The sequence below is a fragment of the Mus caroli genome, chromosome 9 (assembly GCF_900094665.2).
Source record: "Mus caroli chromosome 9, CAROLI_EIJ_v1.1, whole genome shotgun sequence".
NCBI classification, from domain to species: Eukaryota; Metazoa; Chordata; class Mammalia; order Rodentia; family Muridae; genus Mus; species Mus caroli.
This window is the reverse complement of record NC_034578.1, coordinates 52,194,650-52,219,660: the sequence shown is the minus strand read 5'-3', so window position 1 is coordinate 52,219,660 and position 25,011 is coordinate 52,194,650. Positions and strand designations below refer to the sequence as shown.

At 39.7% G+C, this 25,011-nt stretch overlaps 1 protein-coding gene across 1 annotated transcript in view; it reads left to right on the top strand.

The window, feature by feature from the left end:
• Etfa (electron transfer flavoprotein subunit alpha) overlaps positions 1-21,662 on the top strand; it is a 61,338-nt gene extending 39,676 nt beyond the window's left edge. The window contains exons 10-12 of the mRNA XM_021171712.2: positions 11,674-11,739; positions 14,837-14,917; positions 21,405-21,662. Of these exons, the coding sequence (XP_021027371.1) occupies positions 11,674-11,739; positions 14,837-14,917; positions 21,405-21,443 (186 nt within the window). The 3' untranslated portion in view covers positions 21,444-21,662. The remainder of the gene's footprint in view (positions 1-11,673; positions 11,740-14,836; positions 14,918-21,404) is intronic.
• Positions 21,663-25,011: the final 3,349 nt, after the last annotated feature.

Here is a 25,011-nt window from a genome sequence, read left to right as displayed (position 1 = left end):
ATGAGACCTGCCTGTTTCCAGTAACTGGTGCTAGGATTACAGGGTGCATGGTACTTTGTGTTTGAATTCAGATCCTCTTGCTTTTACAGAAAGTGTTCTGACCAACTGGTTCACCTCCCCAGCCTCTACAGATTCTTAGAAGATTCTGTTGTTTGAAATCATGAACAATCATTAAATTATTTCTCTGATCTTTGTCAGGCTCATTGGATTTTATTACGATTTATTACTTGTTGGAGTTCAGAGTTTTAAGTTTAAGTCTTGATGTATTTGGGTGTAGTTACTCTTCTGGATTGCACTCAGTGATCTGTTTGATTAATATGGCCTGACCTTCCTAACCATCCAAGCACACAGGCATGTTGTAATCGTTAGAGATCCTACTATTTGTTGCCAGAGGCCGTGTCCTTACACTTAGTACAGCATCTTCATATGTGTGGATGACTTTGCCTATATTTTGATATTTTACTGACAAATCAACTTCCTGTTTATAATTCTGAGATTAAGTGAATAAGATCAAAGTTACCAAATGAGTAAGCAGTTTAGGAGAATTTACCAAGACAGTACATTTTATTTCTGACCTTTGTTTTGAAATTTTGATAGCATTGAAAAGTCAGTGTGGAAACAAACTTTCTCGAGTTATTTGTATACAACTGGGAATGAGTTTATGGGATGGGCTGCCCTCTAACTTGCTAAAAAGCTAAGATTGACAACTGCTTTCATACTGCATTATCTAGCTTGGCTTTTAGCTCTAAGAGAACTGTGTTCACAAATTGATGTGCTTTTCCTTTGGGGTTGGTATAGAAGCATTAAATTGTACTAAAATATTCATATGTGAGTGCATTTGGCTGAAAGCAATTGATGTTCTGTCCCCAAGAGGACAAAGAGAAATGCTGTGTGGACCCGCAGTCCAGAAAACACCCTAAGCATGCTTCTTAAAAGGTAATTACAAGGCCTAGATGATCAAAGCCCTTACAAGGAAGCTTAAGTGACAAAGAGAAGGTGCAGCATTTGTAGGTTGTGGTTTGCATGTATACGTTGTTCAGTTGTGCAGTTGCCAAAAATTAGTAGTTCTATTTATATCTTTGGTTTATTTTCTCAGCTAAAATTTATCAGGGCTGACTTCTTTACAGTTATTCCAGAATGCTTGGATTAGTGGGATTTTTTTTTCCCATTACTACTTTATTATAAAAAAGTCAAACTATTTAAATTTCAAAGACTGTTATATATATTCATTTCCCCCTTTCTGTCCCATTTATCTGCTTAAAAGCTACTGAATGATAGATTGACATGTCTTGTACATAGTCAACCTAATTTAACAGCTGACATGAAAATCAATTAGAGTAGATAGCAAATCTACTTAAGCCATCTTGAAATGATAACCTGAAAGGGATAAAACTTGTAAATTTCCATTCTGAAAACCAACACAGTATAGTTTGTGGTCTTTCATATAAAAATGAATTTATTTTTTGTGTATCACTTCAAGTTAATATTTATGCATTTGAATGTCAAAGAATAAAACGCTGTACCAGACAGAAATACAGCAAATGGATTTAGTACATTCAGTATTCAGATTTGCTTTGAGGCCAAAGAAATACACACACACACACACACACAATTTAAAGACAAGTATGGTGCCATACCCCTGTAGTGCCATACTCTCACTTAGGAGACAGAGGCAGATTCAAGATTCAGATACTCAAGGCAAATTCAGGATGCATAGAGCTAGGTTAGCCGTGTCACAGAGCAAGAGCAAGACCCTGTTTCAGGAAACCAAACTGAAAAAGAAAAAAAAAATGTTAACAACTTGGAAATAGTTCTCCCCACCACAGAGAACAGGAGTATATGTTCCATTCCTTTGTGTGTGTTGTTGAGGCAGGGTCTCCATGTCTTGTTTTGGAGGCTTGAAGCTTGAGATGTAGACCAGGCTGACCTTCAGGGTCTGCTGTTGGCCTTGAACTGTAGCAGTTATCCAGCTTCTACCCCTTCAGTGCTGTGATTACAGGTGTGTTTCACCAGCCCAGCCCACTTCCTAAGGTGATATCATTGTAGAGCTACATTGGAGAAACCGTGTCACAAAAATGAATGAATGAATTGATGAATGGTAGCAGGAAGTCTTTATTAAGTAATGGCCTGGTTTTAGAAATCTGGGGAGAGAACAGCTTGGTAAATGCTTGGAGGTCAGAGTCTGGGTTCCTTTCTGTAGCTCCACTTATTTTTATTGATTAAAGTATATGACATAGATAATCGCAGTGGTCTTTTACAGCTCCCAAATTTTATAGATAAGTAAAATATTACATATTTTGATTTGGATCCATTAAGAACTTGGCTGATAACAATTTGGTGGTCAAAATAAACTTTCTGTGTGACTTTCTAAGTTGAAAAGCTTCGTAATAGACTTGATTATGTATCTTAGTATTCTAAGTATCTTAAGCCGTATACTCAAGCATTTCAATATGAGTTAACCACATAAGTAGATTTGGCAAAGTATACAAGGTCATATTTGACTTTCTGTTATTTTAGGTATACTAAAATTATATTTATCCAAATGGAAAAAATTATGAATTAGTATAGAATCAAATTAGGTAAAGAAAAATCATTTCATTGGAAAGTAATTAAATCATATTTTGAAGACAGTTTTTAAGGGAAAATTTGTTTCAGGTCCTATATATACTGTGTAACTGAATCTACAGCTAAAATAATAATAAAAAAGGTCTAGGGCAAATTTTCTTTTCTTGTTTATATTTAATTTTTCAACCTGTATACCAACATATGTAATATTTTTAATACCCACATTAAAAGTAAAAACAAAATAAGTAAAACCCATAAAGCTGTGACCTAGCATGATGGTGTCACCCTAGCAATTTGGAAGGTGGTAGCAGGGGCATCGTGAATTCATGACCAGCTTTCAGCATTTTGTAAATCAGCTGGTTGTGAAGAGAATGCCTATTTCCAAGGCCTCTTGGAATAAAAAGTCGGCTGTTTGGAAGAGAAGTGGGGAATTTATATGAATTTAAGGGTTTGTAGAACCTGTGACCCTTATAAACACTAGGTCCATCTACTAAGTCATGAAGTGGCTTTGCTTCTAGACATTTTCCTGTAATGATTATTTGGGACCAGATACTGACTTTATTGATTGTTAACAAAAAAGTATCAGCTAGTTTTCAATGTAGGCCTCACAAATTAAATAAGCATCATTAATACTAAAGATAGCAGTAACTTCAGAGTCTTGCCACCTCTGTGGGCCAGTCTCATCTGACCTCATCATGTTCCAGGGATTTTTCTCTCTGGTTGGTGTATTGTTTGCTGTAGTTTCTGCTGACTGATGGCTCCACTTGAAGCATATTATGGTACTGTAACCTCATTTAGTCATACATATAGGAGAAAAAGTGTTGACTTTAGAATCAAGGACTTAGGTTAAGAAACCTATCGTTTGAGAGTAGAGAAGGGTTGGTGGTGGTGGATGAATGGGGAGAGGGTAGCCAAAGGGTATGAAGTTTCCTCTGAATATCTAATTCCAGAATGATAATGGTGACTGTAATTAATATTAGGTTAGATATTTGAACTGTGTTGAGAGTACATTATTAAAAAATCTTTTTCAGTGCTAGGAATCAAGCCTAGAGCTTTGCACATGTAGGCTTGAGTTATTCCTCTGGCCCCAAGAGAGTAAATCATAAGTATTCCATTTCTGAAGAAAAAAAAGGGAAAACATGATGCTATGAGGCAATAAGTGTGCTAGCCAGCTGGTTATGGTAAGCAGTATACAGTAGTATGTATACCAAGGTGTTTCCACATAAATAACTTATTTTTCAAAAATACCTTAACAAAGCTAGGAATAAAAAGCCTGCCTTTTACTAGGTGGCTATAACTTCAGATAGCTCTGTAACCTGCCTAAGTCTGCTTTCTCTCTCTCTCTCTCGCTCTTTTTAAAAGATTTATTTGTTATATGTAAGTACACTGTAGCTGTCTTCAGACACTCCAGAAGAGGGCGTCGGATCTCGTTATGGATGGTTGTGAGCCACCATGTGGTTGCTGGGATTTGAACTTAGGATCTTCGGAAGAGCAGTTGGTGCTCTTACTTACTGAGCCATCTCACCAGCCACCCTGCTTTCTCTTATACAATGGGAATAGTTTCTTTCTTGTAGAGTTATTGTAAGTCAGTAAAATAAAATAATAATCAACAGCATGAGTGCTGGTGTGTCACCAACAACACACTTGTGTGATTGGCGTACAGTCTTGAATCCTGGTCACCCTTGAAGCAGTCTCAGTACATGGTGTTAACCTGATGGGAAAATCATAGATGGGACAGAATTTTAGCTCTAAAGTGGACTGAGTCTAACTTCCATTCATGTAACATGTAGTTGAGCCACAACCCTGCTTGACAGTTTGGTTGGAGGACCAAAGAGCTGCTTGAGAAAAGAGCTACAGAGAGTTGTCTCTGCATTTTTGGAGCCTCTTCCAAAAAGAAGTCTTAAACACAACTTGGCAGACAGAAGAAATAGTTTGGCTTTTTTAAATGAACAGCAGAAGGATGAAATATAGCAACGTTGATGTGTAGGAGGCTTGCAATAATTAGAAAATATGGTTTAGTTAACCTATTCCTCAAAGATACATTTGTTATATGCTGAGATAAATTCATTTCTAGCCTCACCTGGCATGTAGCCTGTTTTCTGTTTCTCTGCAACAGTTGCTGCTTAGCCTCTGCCTGTTGAGTAAAGAGCTGAGAAATAAATGCCCTGCTCCAAAGCTCCTGTCTCAGGCAGCATGGGGATTTTGTTTTTGAGTGCATTGACTGTCTGCACTTATTTCATGAGAACTACTTGTATAGTGTGGGGGTGGGGGTGGGGGGGTGTTTTTGTTTTTGTTTTTTTTGCTTTGGCGAAATGTAGTTTTTCATGTTCCTTCCTCCAACTCTCTAGAGAGGGAGATTGTTGGTAAAAAAAGAAATTTAAAACTTGATTAAATTTTTAGAGTAAAAACAATACTGTGTTAGTTTTCTGTTCTGAATGCTTTAGATATAACCAGTCTTGCTCATATCCATATTTCAGATAAACAAAAAAGTAAATGTTTAAATATCTTCATTCTCCATTGTTTAAAGTAAGGCAGATCTGAAGTTGCTTCGTGCAGAACCCTGTCCCAGTTCCAGAAAACAAAACAAAACAAAACAAAAAAGGAATTCATGAGTTCATGTTATAAACTAATTTAATTTCAGTGTCATTCATATGCGAGCATACACACACACACACACACACACACACACCCCACATATTGTGTTAAGGATTTGCATCAGAGTTCATTCCAGCTTCCTTGCAACACCATTTTGGAATTTAGACAAAAATTCTAACTCAACTGGCTAATATGTTTGTAGCCATTCCTTTAGCTAAATCCCACATGCTGTGATATACTCTGCCCTTTTTTGTGTGTTTTATTTCAGGTATTTTTTAAAATTTTCATGTCAGTTTTTTGATACTTTAGGTCCTTATTTTGAGGGCACAAGTTTTTAAGGATAGAGTATACTTCCTGTAGTAAGCCAGTAGAATTTTTATCCATCTTTGGTTTTCCCACAGTGGTCCATGTCACTAGAATTCCAGTGTATATTTGCTGATTGGTTGATTGGGACTCTTGTTGGCTCTCTCTCTGCTGCTCTGCTACATGACTGGCCTTACTTTTTGGAACCAAATAACAGCCATCAATTCTGTCTCTAGACCACACCCCATCTCCTAACAGAGCTTGTGAAAAGCTCCTCCTTAGTTTGTTCTGTTATTATTTTGGATTTTGTAAGGAATGTGGTTAGTCTAAATTGAGATTCTATTATTAAAATTAGTCTCAGCTGTTTCTTTTAACCATAACACAACTGACTAAAAATTTTAAAACATGTGGCTTACAAGGTATCTATATTGAGTATCTCTGTTTTAGGCTTAATAGTGTTAGGCTACAGTCAGTGTTGTAAGTAGAAGACAGCTTTCCCTTTAGCCTCTGCTCTCAGCTTCTCTGGAGAAGCAGGGCTCAGATTACATCCCTGAGAGTTCCAGCTTGAGATCTGAATCAGTGATATTAATGCTTCCTACAGAAGCCAAACCTGACTGATCATTGAACTCATCAGGCCTTAGATTTCTGTGGAAGTACTAAGTGAGGCCTCCTTCACTTGGCCTTACATGTATTGAAGTTAGAATTATAAAAGTTGTGGGTTGCTTTGAAGGACTAAGAAAGTAGGGTCAGATAGACTGCAAAAGGGTAAAACACTGTCGAGTCCCCTCCACCCCATCTGTTTCCTGCTCCTAAAGGCCTTTATACTTCTCAGTGGCCAATCAAGAACTGAGAGTTGATACAAGAGACCAGAACTGTCATACTTTTTTTGCCCCTTCCCTTTATTATGAGTTTGCTTAAGCTAGACTGTATGCTTCTTGAGGACAAGGGCAAAGAACTTGTAAGCTTTATATTATTTGTAAGGTTCAACAACAACATCAATAGGAAAACCAGCCAACCAAGCTGGGGAGATTGCTGAGTTGTAATGTGCTTGCTATGCAATCATGAGGACTTGATTTCAAGCCCCAGTGTTCATGTAAAGACCCCATGGGATACTTCCTTTAAGTTGTTGGTCAGAGGAATGCACCACCCTACACACAAACAGTTCAAGCTATTATCACTGTTCTTGCTTACCCACCAGAACTTGATGGTATAACCCTGATGTGGAAAATGTGACATACTTGGGTCGCAGAACATGGAGAAATCAAGGTAGTACTAATCTGGAAGCGTCCTCCCTACTGGCTAGCTTTTATAATGTCAGAGGGTGCTCTACAGGTTGACAGGAGAAAAATCATCAGCAGTCTTATCTAGAGAGCTATCCTATTGATTGGCCTGGCAAGATATGCATAGTGGTACAGTAGCGTCATGAATATCATGGACTGAGGGGAGGGGGTAATCAACCACTTTAAGACCCACTCCATAGGACATAGCTCGTGCCCTGATACTGTAATCTGGGTCAAGAACCCATGGGAGGTCATAGGCCCTGGAGGAAAATCTCCTACTATTACTACTGAATGGATGTCGTATCTACTTGTTTCTAAATACACCTTTATACTCATAGATTAGTACCTCTCTCAACCCTCATCAGAAAAACTTTTTGCAATGCATAATGGTTAAGACAGAGACACATAACAGCGCCAAATGCAGAGAATAAATGACGGTGGATATCTGTGCCATACCTCCTCCCCTCAGGGCTCAGGGAACATTTAAAGGGGGTCAGAAGGATTTCAAGAGGCAGAGATCGGGGAAGACTGCTGCCAGTGTCTTCTGGATATGATAGGGTTGTTCTTGTGAATTCACAGTGGCTGTGGTTTCTTGCACAAGATCTGGACAAAACCAAGCCACTCAGGATTTTGGCATGGATAAGAGGGGTTCCCACATGTACCCGAGGAGCTATTGGTAGTTGGTGACTTTTCTTCAAAGATGGTCTGAGAGGCTACCCAGGCTCCAGTAAGTAGATGGTCCTGTAAGGCAGCACTAATTCGACTTATTGTGGTTTTTAGAAAAGGAGAGCATGTGGGAGAGTGGGGAGAATGTGATCAAAATACATTCTGTGATTATATAAGATACCCAAGGAATAAATTTAAAATATATGTGTAATACAAAATAAGCCATATGAAGTGTTTCATACCTGTAGTGCCAGTGCTGAGAAGGCAGAGATAGGTGACACTGAGGCTTACTGTCCAAGTTGAAATTTAGTTCAAGGTTCAGTGAAAGAACTTGGCTCAAAAAATAAAGGGGAAGAGGATTGAAGACGACTCACAGTATGGACCTCTGTCCTGAGGCTATACACATATAAAGTAGAAAGGACAAAAAACCCAGCTAACCATCACCATTGAACTTTTTCCTGATCTGGTACATGTACATGTTTTATTATTTGTATCACAGAGATTTTGGGCAGCCTCCCTTCATTCAACCCCTTTGAAAAATAAAAAGTATCCTTTCCTCAAGTTCCTGTGCTGCCATCTGTTGGAAAGTTATTGTAATAAAAGTGGACATTAATAGTGACTGGCATAAATGGTGCCTTTCTCCAGAGTTGCTCAATGTACAACCTGTTTAACTGTACAAAGTAGTCCTAAGGCCATCTTAGAGTACTCTACCCAGATCCACCAGTGAAATTAGGAATTTAAAGTTTGAACAGATTTCAGACTGTGAGAGACTGTGTGCCTTGGAAAACTAGATACTTGGCTAAAGACTGAACCCTCAACTCTCAATAATCTTAAGAAGTAAGGACTGTTACAATCCCAGTTTTAAGACAAGCAAGTGACAGGGGCACAGAGAAGTTAAGTGACTGATTTGGATCTGAACAGTCTCAGGAGCTGGGGTTAGTAGCCCCAGCATGCTTTTCTGTGCTTGTCTGTAAGCAGCATCTGAGACTTGATGTTTAGCCTTCCATCAAGAATCTCAGACCTTGGGTTCTTTGGATGGAGCTGTAGGTGTAGGGTTTTTGTTTTGTTTTTTAGTTTAGCATGTGGGTAGTATTAGAGCTTGCTTTGGGAGAAGGCTTATTGGTGCCATCTCTCTCCCATATCACTTGGTCCTTCTCCTATCCCATAGCTTTACAACTTCTCAACATAGTAACCAGCCCATACTGCTAACAACCATGTGATTGAGTGTTTTTCTGTTGCTGCTCTTTTTCCAACTGTCCGTCCTCCCCTCCCTCCCTCACTCCTTCCTTCCCCTTTTCCTCCTCTCTTCTTAGGTTTACTGAAGCCCCTGGGATTAGCTTCAAGGTGCCCCTTCCTCCTCCCAGGGTGTTTCTGTCTCTAACCCCACCTCTTTTTGAACCTTAATTGCTGTTCTCCCTCCAACATCTTCTCTCATTTTCTCTCCCAGTTATTTTACTGATTTAGAAGGAAAGTGCCTCAGGGCAGGGATTGCCTTGTGTTGTGAAGCAGTTGGTATCTGAAGTGCTCCATAAATTAGCATCTGTAGAGTTTTGTACATACTAATTAGTATTATTGAAACACAGAAAAATGCTTTCTGGAGCCTGAGGAAGCATCCTTGGATATTAGTCTAATTGCCTGAACATGTTTTTCAAGAGGAAGAAGAAAGCATCTCTTCCTGCCTGAGAGCCACAGGACTCAGTACAGCAGCCTGAAGCCCCAGCTCCTCCTGAGCTCTTATTTCAGTGTTTTTGTTTTTATTCAGAGGACCAGGTTTCAAGACAACAAAATGAAGTCCCATTCATTGGTCATGTGAATCCATTAGGTTGTTGATCATAGAGGAGTCATTTCGTAACCTGAAGTACCTGCCTTGAGTTGGCTTTAGCCAAAATTCTGTTGTCTCCTTAGTATATGTATGGTAAAAGGCAGTGGGATTCATTTATGGAGGCAGAAGTTGAAAGTAGACTTATGGTATGCTTGTATTTACTGCCAGAATGAACTAACATTTTTATTAGCATTTCATGATATAAATGGAGCTTTTAAGACATGTTGAATTTTAATTTGTATGTCAAAAAGAGTCATTTATAGGACTATTGATCCAATGCTTGCTTTGAGAGTCTACATAGAAGTGTGATCAGGAAGAGTGACTAGTGAGACACTTTCTGTCTGAATAATTTGCTTTAACATCATTACGTCAGCTGGGTGTGGTAACACATGCTGCAATCCAGCTGTGCAAGTACTGGTATATTCAGGACAGAACATGTGTTAGCTGTTCACCTTCATTTTCTATAGTAGACTTGTCATCTCCAAATCAAAATCTTTAAGGCAAATTGCTTTTGCTGTCTGCAGGCTTAAGGAAAGGAGGTATGCCTCCTGTGTCACTTTGACAGTACTTTTTTTTTTTTTTTTTACAACTGATAGTAATGGTCTCTTCAAAAGAATAACTTGAGGAAAGACTAGTATAGCTGTCTCAGGAAACAAGCTCAGCTCCTTTTAACCTGACTAACTCACTAGAGACATGACTGCTTCCAAATTACATGGAGGCACCATGCTGCTTTGGAAGCTCTTGGGCACTTTAGGCTGTTAAAAAGAAGGCTCATGCCAGGCGTGGTGGCACACGCCTTTAATCCCAGCACTGGGGAGGCAGAGGCAGGCGGATTTCTGAGTTCGAGGCCAGCCTGGTCCACAAAGTGAGTGCCAGGACAGCCAGGGCTATACAGAGAAACCCTGTCTCGAAAAACNAAAAAAAAAAAGGCTCATGGTTATGCTAACAACATGCTAGAGGGGCTGCAGCAGAGCTGAAGATCTCTCTGCATATGGTGTTCAGTTCTGATTACTCTTCAGAGTATCCTGGGGTTCCTGGAGAGAAAATGACCTATGCATGTCCATCTATGCCTAGGCATTATGAAGTAAAACACTGATGTACTGAGTTCCTCCTGTGTCCCAGCTGAATGGTCTTTGATATAGTGAGCAGCTGTTGGATTTGATCATAAGCAATAGAAAAACAAGGGAGATCACCTGACTCTGCCAGTGGCTTTGAAGTGTTTGCCTTGTAATAAAGTGAGTATGTTACTCACCCCAAAGTGGTGACATTCTGGTTACGTGGTCAGTACCACTCCCACCCAAGCCAGGGCATGCCAGGTTATAGGTGGGAAAAGGTTGTCAGTTGAAGTTTTAATTATACTTAGTAGACAAAATAGAGCAGCTAAGCTCTAGTAATTAAGTGCTTGTTAAATCACTCTTCCAAGATGATAGTTTAATTTTCAAAGATTGGTACTTTAAAAAAAATTTAGATAAGGGGATAGAACAGGAGTTGGCTATGATTTTCTTGTAATTATTGGGAGCAGAGGGTCAGGAAGATGTGCAAATGCCATCATTACTCAGAAACTCTCATGTGGGGGCCTTTGTGTTGTGTTCTGGAAAGCCCCACCCAGTGCTTTTAAGAAGTTTGTTGTGAGCCTATACATGCCCATCCATCCACCCATCTGTCTGAACACAGGCATACTTAGAACCTCTTGACACTAATTTGTATTTCTGGCCTTTATAGATAGGAAGTTTAATAAGTATTTCCTAATTACTATTCTCACAAATATCCTTTTATGAGAAGGCAAACAAGCAAAAAAAAACTATTTTAATACATTTGAATGTGTGTTTATATGTTACTATACAATGTGTTCATGCTGAAATTTGGGTAGCTACACCATATGTGAGTTGCGTAGTAATACCCAAGTAAGTGCCATAGGTGCTAGCATGAAACTGGGATGGTTGCTGTGAGATGCTGAGCAGTGTTTGAGGCACTGTAAGTGCTCTCAGTATATGGATACATTGCGTTTTTATACCACCACCATTATAGGAACTCACTAGAAAAAGAGAACCACAGAACAAAAAATTGGAGAAAAAAGAAGCATGATTTAAGTGGTGCCTGCTGGGTAATTCATTTCTCATATCTTTTGCATAAGACTTAAATTGCTAATAATATATACTTTATAAACTATTATATGGCTGGGGATGTAGCACATTGATGGTAGAATGCTAACCTAGCATGCACAAAGCTATATTGAACAAAGATTCAGTTGCAGCATTTCATAAACCAGGTGTGATGCATGCCTATAATACCAGCACTTGGGAAGCAGAGACAAGAGGATCGGAATTTCAAGGTCGTCTTCAGCTAGATAGTGAGTTTGAGACAGCCTGGGATAACTAAGACTCTGCCTCAGCAGTGTTATACAATATAAATGTATATTAATAATACGGTCTCTTGTTTCAGGAGCTTTATATTGCTGTTGGAATATCTGGAGCCATTCAACATTTAGCTGGGATGAAGGACAGCAAGGTAATTCTGTGCTATAATTAGGGTGCTAAGAGGAAAAGCTTTCACATTTCTATATACATGTAATCAATGTGTGTACTTGAACACTTCACATTAACATAGAAATTGAGAGACTGAAGTTGCTATCTCCTGCCTTAAGTGTACTGTTAGGGTGAAGGGCAGCTCATCACAAGGCACAGCTGAACCTAAGCTTCGATTACTATGTGTTGGGCCCTGGCTGCCTGTGCCTCAGTTTCTTTGTTTGCCAAATGCGGGTGTTAGGTGATGATCATTAGTGCCCATTTCAGTTCTGACACACTGTGGTAGAAGATGTGAGACTTAAGCAACTTAATAAGGTTCTGATCCCTGATTCTCTTGTCTGCTTTACTTGGTGCCCTATCAGAACCACCCTCTTCTGGGTTATTAGCCATGTGTGACTGACACATTTTGTGTTAGGGCAGCGATTCTCAACCTGTGGGTGGAGACCCCTTTGGGGACTGCATATGAGATATTTACATTATGAACATATAACAGTAGAAAAATTACAGTGATGAAGTGACAGCGAAAATAATCTTGTGATTGGGGTCACCACAACATGAGGAACTGTATTAAAGAGTTGCAGTGTTAGGGAGGTTGAGAACCACTGGGTTAGAATATCAGGCCATCTTTATACCTTTGTAATTGTTGATGGTGCACTGTGTAGTCAAACACTTGATTTTTAACTCACTACTTGGACTATATTTGGTAATCATCTGTAATAACTCTGAAATATATTTCAGACTATGGCATATTAACTCATGCATAACAATGTACAGTTTGAATTATGAACTTACCTCTCATGAAGACAGAGATGGATCTGAAACCCTGCATTTATCCATTCAGATGGAAGCTGGATATAAAAGATGATAAAACTTTTAACAGGCTTAAGTTATAACTTGAAGAAATACATGAACTGTCTCTTTGTAGCTTCTAAATGAATTGGTTCAGATCCAGTCAGATTTCACAGTTGGATGGCAGGTTTCTTTACTGAGCTCTGCAAACAGCAGTGCCACTGGGGGAAATGTGGCTTACACACTGACATGCACGCACATGCACACACCAAACCTCTTCAATACCAGAAGCCTTAAAATATGTTTTTAGCTAGAATAATTCTCACGTGTCTAGAATACTGGACACATATAAAGGACTACATGTGCCAAGAAGACCCTGGTAAATAGTCGCCTCACCTGGCAACAGGACTAGTTGCTGAGGGAAATCAAACAGATAGTGTATGTCTAAGCAAGCTAGGAACAGCTGAACTGTGGAGACCAGAGCTGAGGAATAATTTGTGACAATAATGGTGACATCTCTTCACTCAGTCAACAGATACACAATTAAATGATTAAAGGAATAAAAGTTCATCTAGCAGATGTGACAGCACATACTTTCAGTCTCACCACCAGGCTAAGGCAGGGAAATCAAGTCAGGTTAGCCAGGTCTATAGCCTTTGACTCAAAAAAAAAAAAAAAGTAGAAAAAGAAAATAATTCAACTATTATTATGTCTTTCTTATGTGGGAGCCAATGATTTCTGTTGGTAATTTTGATTAAATTCTAAAATAGAATATTAGAATGGCTTAAATCTGATGATTGCATTGTCTATAAGCTAAAGTTTTAATTAGCATTATAGTATAACATGAGATTTGATTATTGTAGCAAATTAGTCAATATACTGAACTATATACATAGTGATAGTTCAGTAGGGACGTTGAATACAATGTGTCCATTTAAAATAGGAGATTTACAATAGCTTGAATTTACAAGAGGCTATTGAGAGCAAATAAGGTTTTATCATAGCAATTTTATAGTTGATAATCTAAGAATACTTTTTCAGTAATCCAGAAAAATATACGCGTCCACTCTTTTTAATATCATTGTTGGTTCCATATCAGGAGCCCATTGTTATGTGCTCTTTCTTTTAAAATAACTTTTATGTAGTAGGATGAAAAGCTTTCAGGTTATTAAACTGTCAGAAGTTTGACTAGGTGACCTCCAAGAGAATCGTTAACATTCATCAGTTAAATAAATCTTCTAGCTGTGAATCAAGGTACACATTCCCAGAAGAGAAGCACCTCAATGAAAACTGGAGCCTGTGAGGCAGTGCATTTGTCCTTACAAGTTTGGATTTAAGACTCATATGTGAAACCCGTGTATTGTCTCTGGGCTAGACATCATCAAGGCTACACTGAGCTCCAATCTCAGTTATTCTGACATGCTCTACTGTCCGTTTTAGGAGCCCTATTAGGGGAAGTAGACATGTTCTGAGGCCTTTATTTTGGGTCAGACTACATCAAAATAATACCAGTGTGTTTCTCAAGATACAGTGATAGGTAGTTAGAGATTTCATTTTGCCTCTAGAGAACTGAATTATAATCTACTATTCATTAAAATAATACTACATATGAGTCACAACTCTAACTTTACTTATTGCAGTAGTGTTCAAACCAACTATGGGAAATACCAAACCATTTCCTCTATTCTGTAAGTAACCAACACAACCTTTCATAGTTAAGAATGCACCTGTAGGAGGTAAGGCTAATCTTCAGTAGTTTTCACAAGAAACCCAGTCACTTGTTTGTTTTATTGCATGTATTTGCCACATACATGAGGACTTTAATTTTTTTAAGTTCTCCTTCAATATCAGGTTGACAATATAAATAGCTTATATTCTCAGAACAGACCCAGGATGATTTTAGAATAATAAATGGAATATAATATATAGCAAACAAAAGTTGACAAACACTATGATTTGGGGTATAGATTTGTTATTATTTTATCTAAAAATCAACCTTTTTTCCCTTTTCTTAAGTCAAGAAAGAATTTCAAGAAGATAATAATTTTAAACTCTTTACTCTGAGATAGCCTAAGTGGTAGATATTTTACTATAATACAACCCAAAAACTTCTAATACATATGATACACACACACACACACACACACAATGTTGGCATAGAACTTCCAAGTTAGTCTTGATGGCTATTTAAATAATATTAGTATATTGTAACAGGGAGGTTAAAACAGAACCACCAAACGCTATGGTATGTTTTCTTGATGAAAGTCCAACTCTGTATTTTCATTTCACAGACAATTGTGGCTATTAACAAAGATCCAGAAGCTCCAATCTTCCAGGTGGCAGACTATGGAATAGTTGCAGATTTATTTAAGGTAAGCTAGTCTTAAGAGGGATTGACATTATCAACATTGTCATCCAGTGGATTTTCTCAAGGATGAAAGGAAAGACAAAAATATGTGCTGTGTGTCTGTGTACATGCTGTTAATATATTTTATAATTATATCCTAATTAAGATGTAATCTCCCTAACAGCTTTGTGATATTACTTACTATACAACATAGCTTCTTTCAGAGAAATCTAGATTGTAAAATATCCACAGGGCTTTTAGCATTTCACATACTAAATCAGCATCGTATAAAGTCACACCATACGTAGAACCTAGGACCACATTTGGCAGATACATTAAAGAAATGACCATCAAGCTCTTCATTCAGGGATTGTTGAGGCCTTTTCAGGGGAGGAGTTGGCACCCAAGTCTAGTATAACTGTCTCAGCAAGAATATTTTGTTTACTGATTTTGAAAGTTAAAGTCTTTCTCATGTGATGGTTTTAAGGAAAACATGTTTTCACCCTATTTTAAACACATCATTTGTAAATGTTCTTACCTACTATGTATGTGTTTGCCACGAGAAAAACTACTTTAGTCATAGAAACTTATTTAGCAAATGAGAGTTGATGATCACCTAAAATGTAGTTGGCCACATTTAAAGGTACATAGCTCATTCTTGGCCCAGCCTGCTCTTATTGCCCTGACCTGTCTGCAGAGTCACTCATACGGAAGTTGACACTGAAAGTAGTATTCAGCTCTAGGAGAAATAGATTTGTTGGAAGAGGAATCCCTGACATGGAACTTCCTTGAGGGAATGCAAGGCACATTGGAAAGACTGCAGCCTGAAAATAGAGACGGCACAGTTCCCAGCAAGAGGACTAACTGGGGCCAGTGAAGAATGGATGTAGACCCTTCAACTTCTCAGTAACTCTCCTGTTGGCGTATACTGCATGGAAAAATAAGGAGTCTGCTTTCTCATTCAACATAGGCCATCCTTCCATCAGCACCTAGGCCTTGTCTTGGGAAGAATAGAACCTTATTTCAGTGATGCTGAGGTTCTGTGTGTGTAGGTCAGCTGCTCCTTTCTGACCTGGGTGTGTAAGTTTAGCCATGGAGATGTCTTGATGAGAGAAGAAGCTGGTGAGAAAAGAAGGAAGAGGGATGTATACGTGCGTGCATGTGTGTTTATGGATTAAAGTCTGAATCTTACAAATGCTAGGCAACTGTTCTACGACTGAGCTATACTCCCAGTCCTGCAAAAGAAAATGTCGTCTCTTTGCAGCTTATCCCTCTATAAGTTTTGAATTAGGACACAAAGTGGAGTTACTATGTTGTACCAAGGGCTTTAGTTCAGATTCTGTCCTGTCTTGAGACTAGATTATCTCAGCCAAATCAATCTTGCTGAATGCTCCCTTCATCATGAGTATTGTAATTATTATGCTGCCCACCTTAAAGAAGGGAGTAAAAATTGCAATTATACTATATCTCCTGCAATCTGCAATAAATATTAGCCTGTTTGTATTTTCTTCTGTTCAGATATATAGTAACTGTTCAAAAGTAATTGGTAAATATTATAAAAGGTATTAGAATGACCTGACCTTTTTAATATAATAGTTTTAATAATATAAAAAGTTTCCATACTGAAAAGTTTACCCTTTTTAAAATGTAGCATTCAGAGCTGAGAGATGGCTCAGCACATACTGCTTATGTGAAGGGTCTGAGTTTGGTGCCCAACATTAATATCAGGTAGCTTACAACCCTTGGAACTCCAGCTCTCTTTCTGGCCTGTGTGAGCCCCTGCATTCACACACACAGACCTCCACAGACATGCAATTTAGATAGTTTTTAGTATCTTTAAAATGTATACAGAGAAACCCTGTCTCGAAAAACCAAAAAAAAAAAAGTATAATTAGAGCCAGCAAGATGCCTTAACAGGTAAAGGCACTTGCCGCCATACCCGACAAGCTGATCTCTAGGGCTCAGATGGTAGAACACGTGTTATTTTTGCCCCACAAAGTTGTCATCACTGCATACATAATCATGTATGCGCATGCGTCCACATACTTATAATCGAATAAATGTAGATAAAATACAGAATACACTGGTAGTCTATTCATGCTGCTGTAATACTAACCTAATGTTAATATAGTTGCATCCCACTGCAGAGAAGCTCTGCACCCACAAACTCTGTGCGGTACACTCCCCAGATCTACCTCTAGTCCACAGATTTGCCCATCCTGGCCTTGTTGTACAACTGAAATTATTAATATTGTGATCTTTCTGGCTGTTTTCCCTGAGCTTATGGTTCAGGCTTCAGCTGTGCCATGGCACATTTCAGTATTCATTTCTTTCTCCTGACAAACAGTGTCTCTCTGAAATAAGCTGCATGTTTGTCTGTTTAGTTGTTTGCACTTTTTTGTTATTGTGAATAGTGACACTATGAGCACCAACGTATAGATTTCTATACAGACAGGAGTATTTATTACTTTGGAGTTCTTTTCTCAGTTAGGGTTAATGTAAAAGTCTGTCTGTCTGCTCTCACGGCAGCTGTGCCAGCTCACATTCCCACTGGAAGGAGGGGGCTCCGAGTCTTCTGTAATGCACTAGGATGTCACTGCTTGTCTTTCTGATTATACAGGTCTTTGTGGATGTCAAGAGGCATCTTATGGTTTTGATTTGTATTTTTCTGATAGCTGATGATTTGACTATCTTTTTGTTTTCTTATCAGCCATTTACATATTTTCTCTGTAGAAATGACTCTTGTGTTTTTAATTTTTTTGCCTTTTTGTTCTTGAATTATAAGCAATATTGGTACTAGAACTGTAAGGTGATCAGGAGTGATTTCCAGTGTGGTCTAATTTTTTTAAAAATATGTTTTAGTAATTTCAGCTACAATTTTTTCATGAACTTTATTAATGAAGAAAATGTATAGGCTGCATATAGTAATCACTTATTTTAAAATAACCATTTTTAAAATTTCTTTATTGGCGATTTTCTTTACTCACATTTCAAATGTTATCCCCTTTCCCATGCACTTGTTGGCATCCACAATAGTGTCTGGGTTTGGTGACTGTATGTGGGATGGATCCCCAGGTGGGGCAGTCTTTGGATGGCCGGCTCCACATTTCCTTCTTCATATTTTTTCCAGTGAGTATTTTGTTCCCCCTTCTAAGAAGAACCAAAGCATCCACACTTTGGTCTTCCTTCTTCTTGAGCTTCATTGGTCTATGAATTGAGGTATTCCCAGCTTTTGGGCTAATATCCACTTATCAGTGATTGTATACCATGTGTGTTCTTTTGTGATTGGGTTACCTCACTCAGGGTGGTATTTTCTAGTTCCATCCATTTGCCTAAGAATTTCATGAATTCATTGTTTTTAATAGCTGAGTAGTACTCCATTGTGTAAATGTACCACATTATCTGTATCCAGTCCTCTGTTGAGGGACAGCTGAGTTCTTTCCAGTGTGGTGTCATTCTGAGGCACCTTTTCACTTTCATGAGAGTATAAACATTTTAAATTTTGATTAAGTCACTAGTTCTTTTTTTTTTTTTTTTGCTTGTTTGTTTTGTTTTTTTAAATCTTTGTTGCCTATGCTTTAAGTGGTATACCTAAGAAAACTTTCTCCTAATATATTGGGCTTCAATTATATGTTCATATCCCTGCTCTTATTTTCTTTACATGTACATAGAGCAGAATTGCCTGGTCTTAGTAATTCCTTCTTAGCTTTTTAAAGACCTTCTACGCTGCTTTCACAGAGAATGACTGTTTCACATTCTTACTAGCAATGGCTAAGGCTTTTCCCACAACCTCACCAACACTTACTGTTTTCTGTTCTTTTAATTGGAGCCATCTTAGGGATGAAGTAGTGCCTCAGTTGTAGTTTTAATTTGTATTTCATCAGTAACTACTTAAGGAGATGTAAGCACATCATACTTACTGAACATTTCTATTCAAGTCCCTTTTTTTCTTCCTTTCTTTCTTTCTCTCCTTTTTTCGGTGCTAGAGGTGGAAACCAGGGCTTCATGCATTTTAGGCAAGTGCTCCACTTGGATACTGAGCCATATCCAAAGTCTTTGGTTAGGTTGTTTGTCTTTTTGTTGGCTTGTAGGAGTTCTTTGCATCTCAATACAAAGCCCTTATCAAATATGTGATTTCCAAATATTTCTTCCCACTGAATAAAGTTTTGTTGTTTTGGCTTGGTTCAGTTTGGTTTGGTTTGATTGGTTGGTTTTTGAGGCAGTGTCTTATTTTGTTGTCCTGGCTGACCTGCAACTCACTATGTAGATCAGGCTGGGCACAGAGATCTGCCTGCCTCTGCCTCTCCAAGTGCTGCAATAAAAGACAGTATCACTATGTCCAACTTTATTTTAACTTTTTGATAATATCAAATATACAAGTGTTCTTAATTTTGGTGAAATCTAGTCTGTTTAATATCTCCTTTCATTACTTGGTATTTTGTTATTCTATCTGAGAGTCGATGGCCAACCTAAAGTAATGAAGATTTACTCTTAGGTTTTGTTCTAACAGCTTCATGGTTATAGTCATTTGTTTTGAGTACATTTTTGTATATGGTGTGTGATAGGGACCCACCTTCATTTTTTTCCATGTGGATATCTGTTTGTTCTGTTCTGTGTATTGAAGAGACCATAGTGTCCCCGTGGGTGGACTTGATATGCCCTGTCTTCCCACTACAACCACTGTACTCCCTGCTCCGTCTTGAACCTGCAGTATTTACTTCTGTTGGCTCCTTTCTCTCCCTTCTTCCCTGCCCCCTCCTCAACCAAACTTTGTTTCTCTTCTAGGATGATGTCCTGAATTTTCCTTTGCTACATCAGTCTCTTCTTTCTTAAGAATTCCTGAATTTGTAGCAAGTAACGAGGTTGTCTTATTCTCCTACATTCTGGTATAAGATGACCACATTTAGAGTATTATCTCTACTAATAGAATTACTCAACAAACTCAATATGCAGTTGGTTGACTTTTTAGAATATCCATGGAGCTGAACAGCCATCACTTAATCCAGTACATTTCAGCACACTGAAGATAAATCACTTACCCAGAAACTTCTCCACTCTCCCAAGTCTAAGGGGACCATGTTCATCAGATGTTTATGGCAGTAAACTGCCTTTTTAAATTCAAGTCTTCTTTGATGTGCCTTTCCTAAGAAGAGCTAGTTACCTCTGCAATATCTAAAGGAAAATACAGATAATCCAGGTCTTTCAGCCTTTACCCTTAGCATTTTCCCCTAAAGGATTATATAGAACCCTTGTAAAGTCTGTTGTTGGTTTAAATTGTTTTAACACTAATAAATGATGGCAAGAGAAAATCCCCATGACTCTGTTGGGAAGTTTGGAGAGGGGCTATTCTGGAGGGTAGTTTTGTTTTGTTATAAGTGTTTGACCTCCTGGGGAAAGATGTTGTGCTATGGCATATTTTTCATGAAACACGCTGGTCCCACATGAGGCTCTGGGAGCATGTTAACCCTGTGACTGGCATGAGCTCATGGTCCTTCCACTGAGGAAAGCCAGGGGAAGTGGTGCCAGCACTTAGTGCTGCCCTGAGCGAATGCCTGCTGGCTCCATGGTAAACACAGGCCTTTTAATAGGCTGGAGACAAAGTGACATTCGGAAGAAACAACATGTAGACAATTTCCTTAATAAATTTTGTAGGAACACATTATTTCCACCTGGTGGAAATGTAGCTCTCTTAAATAATTGAGAGGCTGCATTCATCAGTGTAACGGTCAACGAAGATCTCTGTGAGCTAAGGCAGCCCACAGCCCTTTGCAGGACTGGGTAATTGATATTTTACACAAGTGGCCCAGCTAGTGCTCAGAATGTGTGTGTCATCTCACAGTCCCACTCTCTGCTCTTGGCTGTCCAAGCAGTGAGAGAACATCAGATTCTAGCTGCAGCTACTGTCCTGACCTGGATTCTAATGAAAAGCAATGACACTGCATATTCAGTTCATTTGAATGTGCCACCTGATAGTAACACATGTTGAGAAAGCCAACGAAATGTTGTGAAGTGTGCAGTGCAAGAATGAGGGAGAGGTGCTGGAGGCGGTGGCAGTTGTGAATAGTGACACTGCAGACTTGAAGGGAAGTGAGATGCACAGGGGAGGAAGAAAGGAAGGATGCTGGGGATACAGAGATAAGAAAGAAGGAAGGATGCTGGGGATACAGAGGAAAGAAAGAAGGATGCTGGGGATACAGAGGTAAGAAGGTCTCACTGCTCTGAGCCCTGGAGAGAAAAACAGTTCCTGCTAAGTATTTCCAGTGATGTCTGGGCAGAAGTTTGCTCTAGCCCCTGACAGCCCATGTTCCTCATGCTCTCCTCACAGAGGGTTTGCCATCTGTGTAGAGGAGAGAGCAAGTGAGCAGGGAATGTGTGTGCCTGGATGGCACTTGTTGCTGAGCAGAGACCTGCCACGATTTTACCCTATGGCCTCCCCAGAGCTAATTGTCCTATCTCAGGGAGGCCCTATCAAGAAGCTTAACTACTGTTTTGGTTTTTTGTTTGTTTTGCAGGTGGTTCCTGAAATGACAGAAATACTGAAGAAAAAATAAGTCAATCACATCATAAGGAAACTGTCGAAAGTATTCAGCTGAAATCATAGAAATTCATAATCTGAAGAAAGAAATTATGCTAACAGCAGCTAAAATGCCTTTTGATGAATCAATTATTATATTCCTTTTTAATTTTTTGTGGTTCCAAACAATTATTTTTTGACATTTTCTAATTCTGAAATAAAAAACATAATAAAGTTTTGTCATCCTTTAAGATTACTATCAGAAACATGCCTAACTTCTTAATAAAAGAACAAATTGAAGAAAGAGAATAAAATCCAGTTCTAGGCAGGTGTGGTGGCAGTCACCTTTAATTCTAGTACCCTGGAGGCAAATGGATCTTTGCAAACTCTAAACTAACCTAGTTTACATAGCAAGTTCCTGGACAAACAGAATCTCATAGTTAGGTCTGTCTCGGGTCTCATCACCATCATTACCATCGTCGTCACCATCACCACTATCACCGTCACTTATCTCTTTACGGGTCTTATGGGTGTTGTTTATTTTAGGCAAGATTGTAAGCATGGAAATCTTCATAGCCTGGTCACCCTAATATAATTGTTGAATGCCATATCCCAAAAGGTAGGGGCTGGCTTGTCAAAGTCAGAGCTGCAGAAGCTTGACCTCAAAGTGTGAATGTTCCAGAAACAGTCTATTCTTCAGAAAAACAGCCAGGGTGAGGAAGAAAACCTGACTTGAGCTTGACCATGCTGGAAGTATTTGGCTGGTTTAAGTTAAATTTCAGTTGTCCGTTTTAGGGGTTTGTCAGTTTATAGAACTCTGTGCCTGCAGAGTATGGGGAATAGAGAGGGAGGGACAACTATGAGACAGTATTACTTCTTATGCAGACAGTTTGGTACTACTATGGATATTTAAAATTCACCTCAGAAAATGCTCTGTCCTTCCCTTTACTCTCCTGGTAGTTCGCTCTGTGTGGAAAAAAGCAACTGGGGTCCTGCATTCTCCACACACATGGTCCTCTCTTGCACATACAAGTCAGGATGAGTGCAGGTCTGAGAGAGGCAGGTGAGGCCACAGCCAGGCCTGCAGGAGGCCATGGGCAGGGAGTCATCTGCAAAGTAGAATCAGAAGTACCGCCAACTGGAAACATATCTTCAGAAGCTGAGGTGGTGCCCTGGATTGAGTATGCAGCACCACAAGGAAAGAGAGAGGGAGTGAGCAGTGAGGCAAAGGGTACTGGGACCTTTAGGCCCCATGCGGACAGCCTGGCCTTTTTGACTAATTTGCCTAATTGAGCCTATTTTGACTTGGAGTCACTTGCTACAAAGCACTTTCAGGAGCTGTGGCATTTCAGCCTTTTTGTGAGGTAAGAGGACAGTAGTTCTTCACAAGTCATGGGATCCTAGAATGCCAGAGCTGTAGGGTCTCGCTGTGCCTCTGGTTGCCCCAGTTGTAGTGAGGCACGGAGGAGACTTGAATTACCTGTGCATACATGGCTTCAGTCACCTCATGAAAGTGATTACTGTATCTTTCTGTCTTTGAAGTGCTTTTTAAGGGCTTCTCCATTTACCTTCTATCCCTGCTGCAGGGGTCTGAGCAATGACAGATGGGATGGCTTGTAGGGGCACCCCCATTGAGATAAGCTTATCAGAGAACATCCCAGGTAACACCTTTCCTCTGAGTTGAACTGACTATCCTTTCTCCCACTTGATTCCATCTGACAGAGCTGCCCTCTCCTAGCTCCAAGAACCAGCATTTACTAGATGCTGCTGGTTGTCATCACCATAGAATTTAGCTTAGCCAAGTCTCTTAGCAGGCTGGTAAGTGCTGAGAAATGTCCATTTTGATCTCCAGATGTCATTGAGTATACAAACTTAGGTGGTCCAGCCAACTCTATACATAGTGTTCAGTGTGTGTGTGTGTGTGTGTGTGTGTGTGTACCCATATGACCTGCAGCACAGTCAACTTGTTTACACATATCCCATAGATGTGTGGTTGATACATTGTGGCATGGTACTACCACACAGTAGGAAATTGGCAGCAACATGGCAGTCTTACAGGACCGCTGTCACTTAGGTAGGTGTTCTGCTATATCATACTTGCTGTGCATATAGCCAGGCACTGACTAAGTAAGCACTTGCTACTTCTCCAGCCTCCATAGTGATCCATAAATTATAATCTGCTTTGGTTGGTTTACAGCAATAATTACAACCTCTGGGAGGTTGTGTGACTTCTCCAAATCCAAACAGCTAAACCAGAGCCCAGATTGGAACCTGGGCAGTCCGGCTTCAGAATGGTTATGTCACTAGAAATCTGGTTCTCCCTCAACTCAAGGAACAGGGAGACCAGGCCTACACAATCATCAGCCTCGGACAAAGAACACTAAGTGATTCCTGCCACCAGTAAGGCATTGTGGTAGAAAGGAGAGGCAGTGTTCTGGTATGGTTGCCTCCGGAAGGATTCATGGAACTGAAAGTCCCTTTGAGTGCCAACATGGAGCGTACTTCCAAAAGTCTGTCGTGTAGGCTAGGAAGGTGGTTCAGTGCTGCATAGTCATAGAGATCTGAGTCTGTAACTAGTATCTTATAAAAGGTCTCAGCACCACTGGGGAGCTAGGCATGGGTACATCTATGGGGCCTGCTAGCTAGCTAGTTTACAAGATCAATAAGAGACTCTGCCTCAAAATATAAAGTGGAAAAGGACTGAGAGGAAGACAACCAAGGACAGTTGCTTGCCTCCATAGCACACACATCTGTTCGCACATACAAATATGTACATATAAAAATCGAGCTGTGGAGATGAAAGTGAAACTTAATCCAAGAAGTCTGGTTCAAGGTATCCCTCTCATTTCCACTTTTTTGGAAACTGAACTATCAATTCCTATGGCTCTTTGCTCCGGCTCTATGGCCTCTGGCAACCGTGGAGGAGGGTGAGGGCACTGTGCCTACTACCCATGTGTGCTTCCATCCCAGGTTGGGTTAGCTGCCCATGGTTCCTGGAAATCTGGCAGCCTTTTTCCCTTGTAGGACAGCCCCATCCTTCACACAGCCCAAGGCCCAGTGGTGACAGTGCTCCCAGCATACGTGCATGTGTTCAGCAATGCCTCAGGGAACATTTTGCAGTGTTTGATGACTCAGCAGTTGTGATGTGTGGGAGCCGCAACCTAGAGTAGCTTTAGCTTTGCCTGTCAGAGAGGACATTGCTCTAATCTTTGAGTCATGGGCTGTTGAAGGCATAGTTGGTCCCTGCCCTCATGAATTTTACTCAAATAGAAGAGAGGAGATGCAAAAGCAGAGAGCAAATACTTGGCAGTGTCATTAGATATTCCCCTGTGGGCCAGACCTGGCCATTCTTCCTGGGCTGGAGGCTTCCCATTAGCATATAGGGTGGAAGAGGAAACTGAACTCAGAGTTCCTGTGGATACTTGAGGCAGTGAGAGGCAGAGATGTGGAGTTTGGGAAGTGTGGGCTAAGGGAAGCCAGTTTGTAGGGGTCATTGATGAGTTTAGGCCTTTTCCCTCCTAATTCACTGTTTCTCAAACTTGGCTGTCATGCTGGTTCCATGAAAGTATACCACAGAGGGACAGTCAGTCGATGGAGATGTGCCT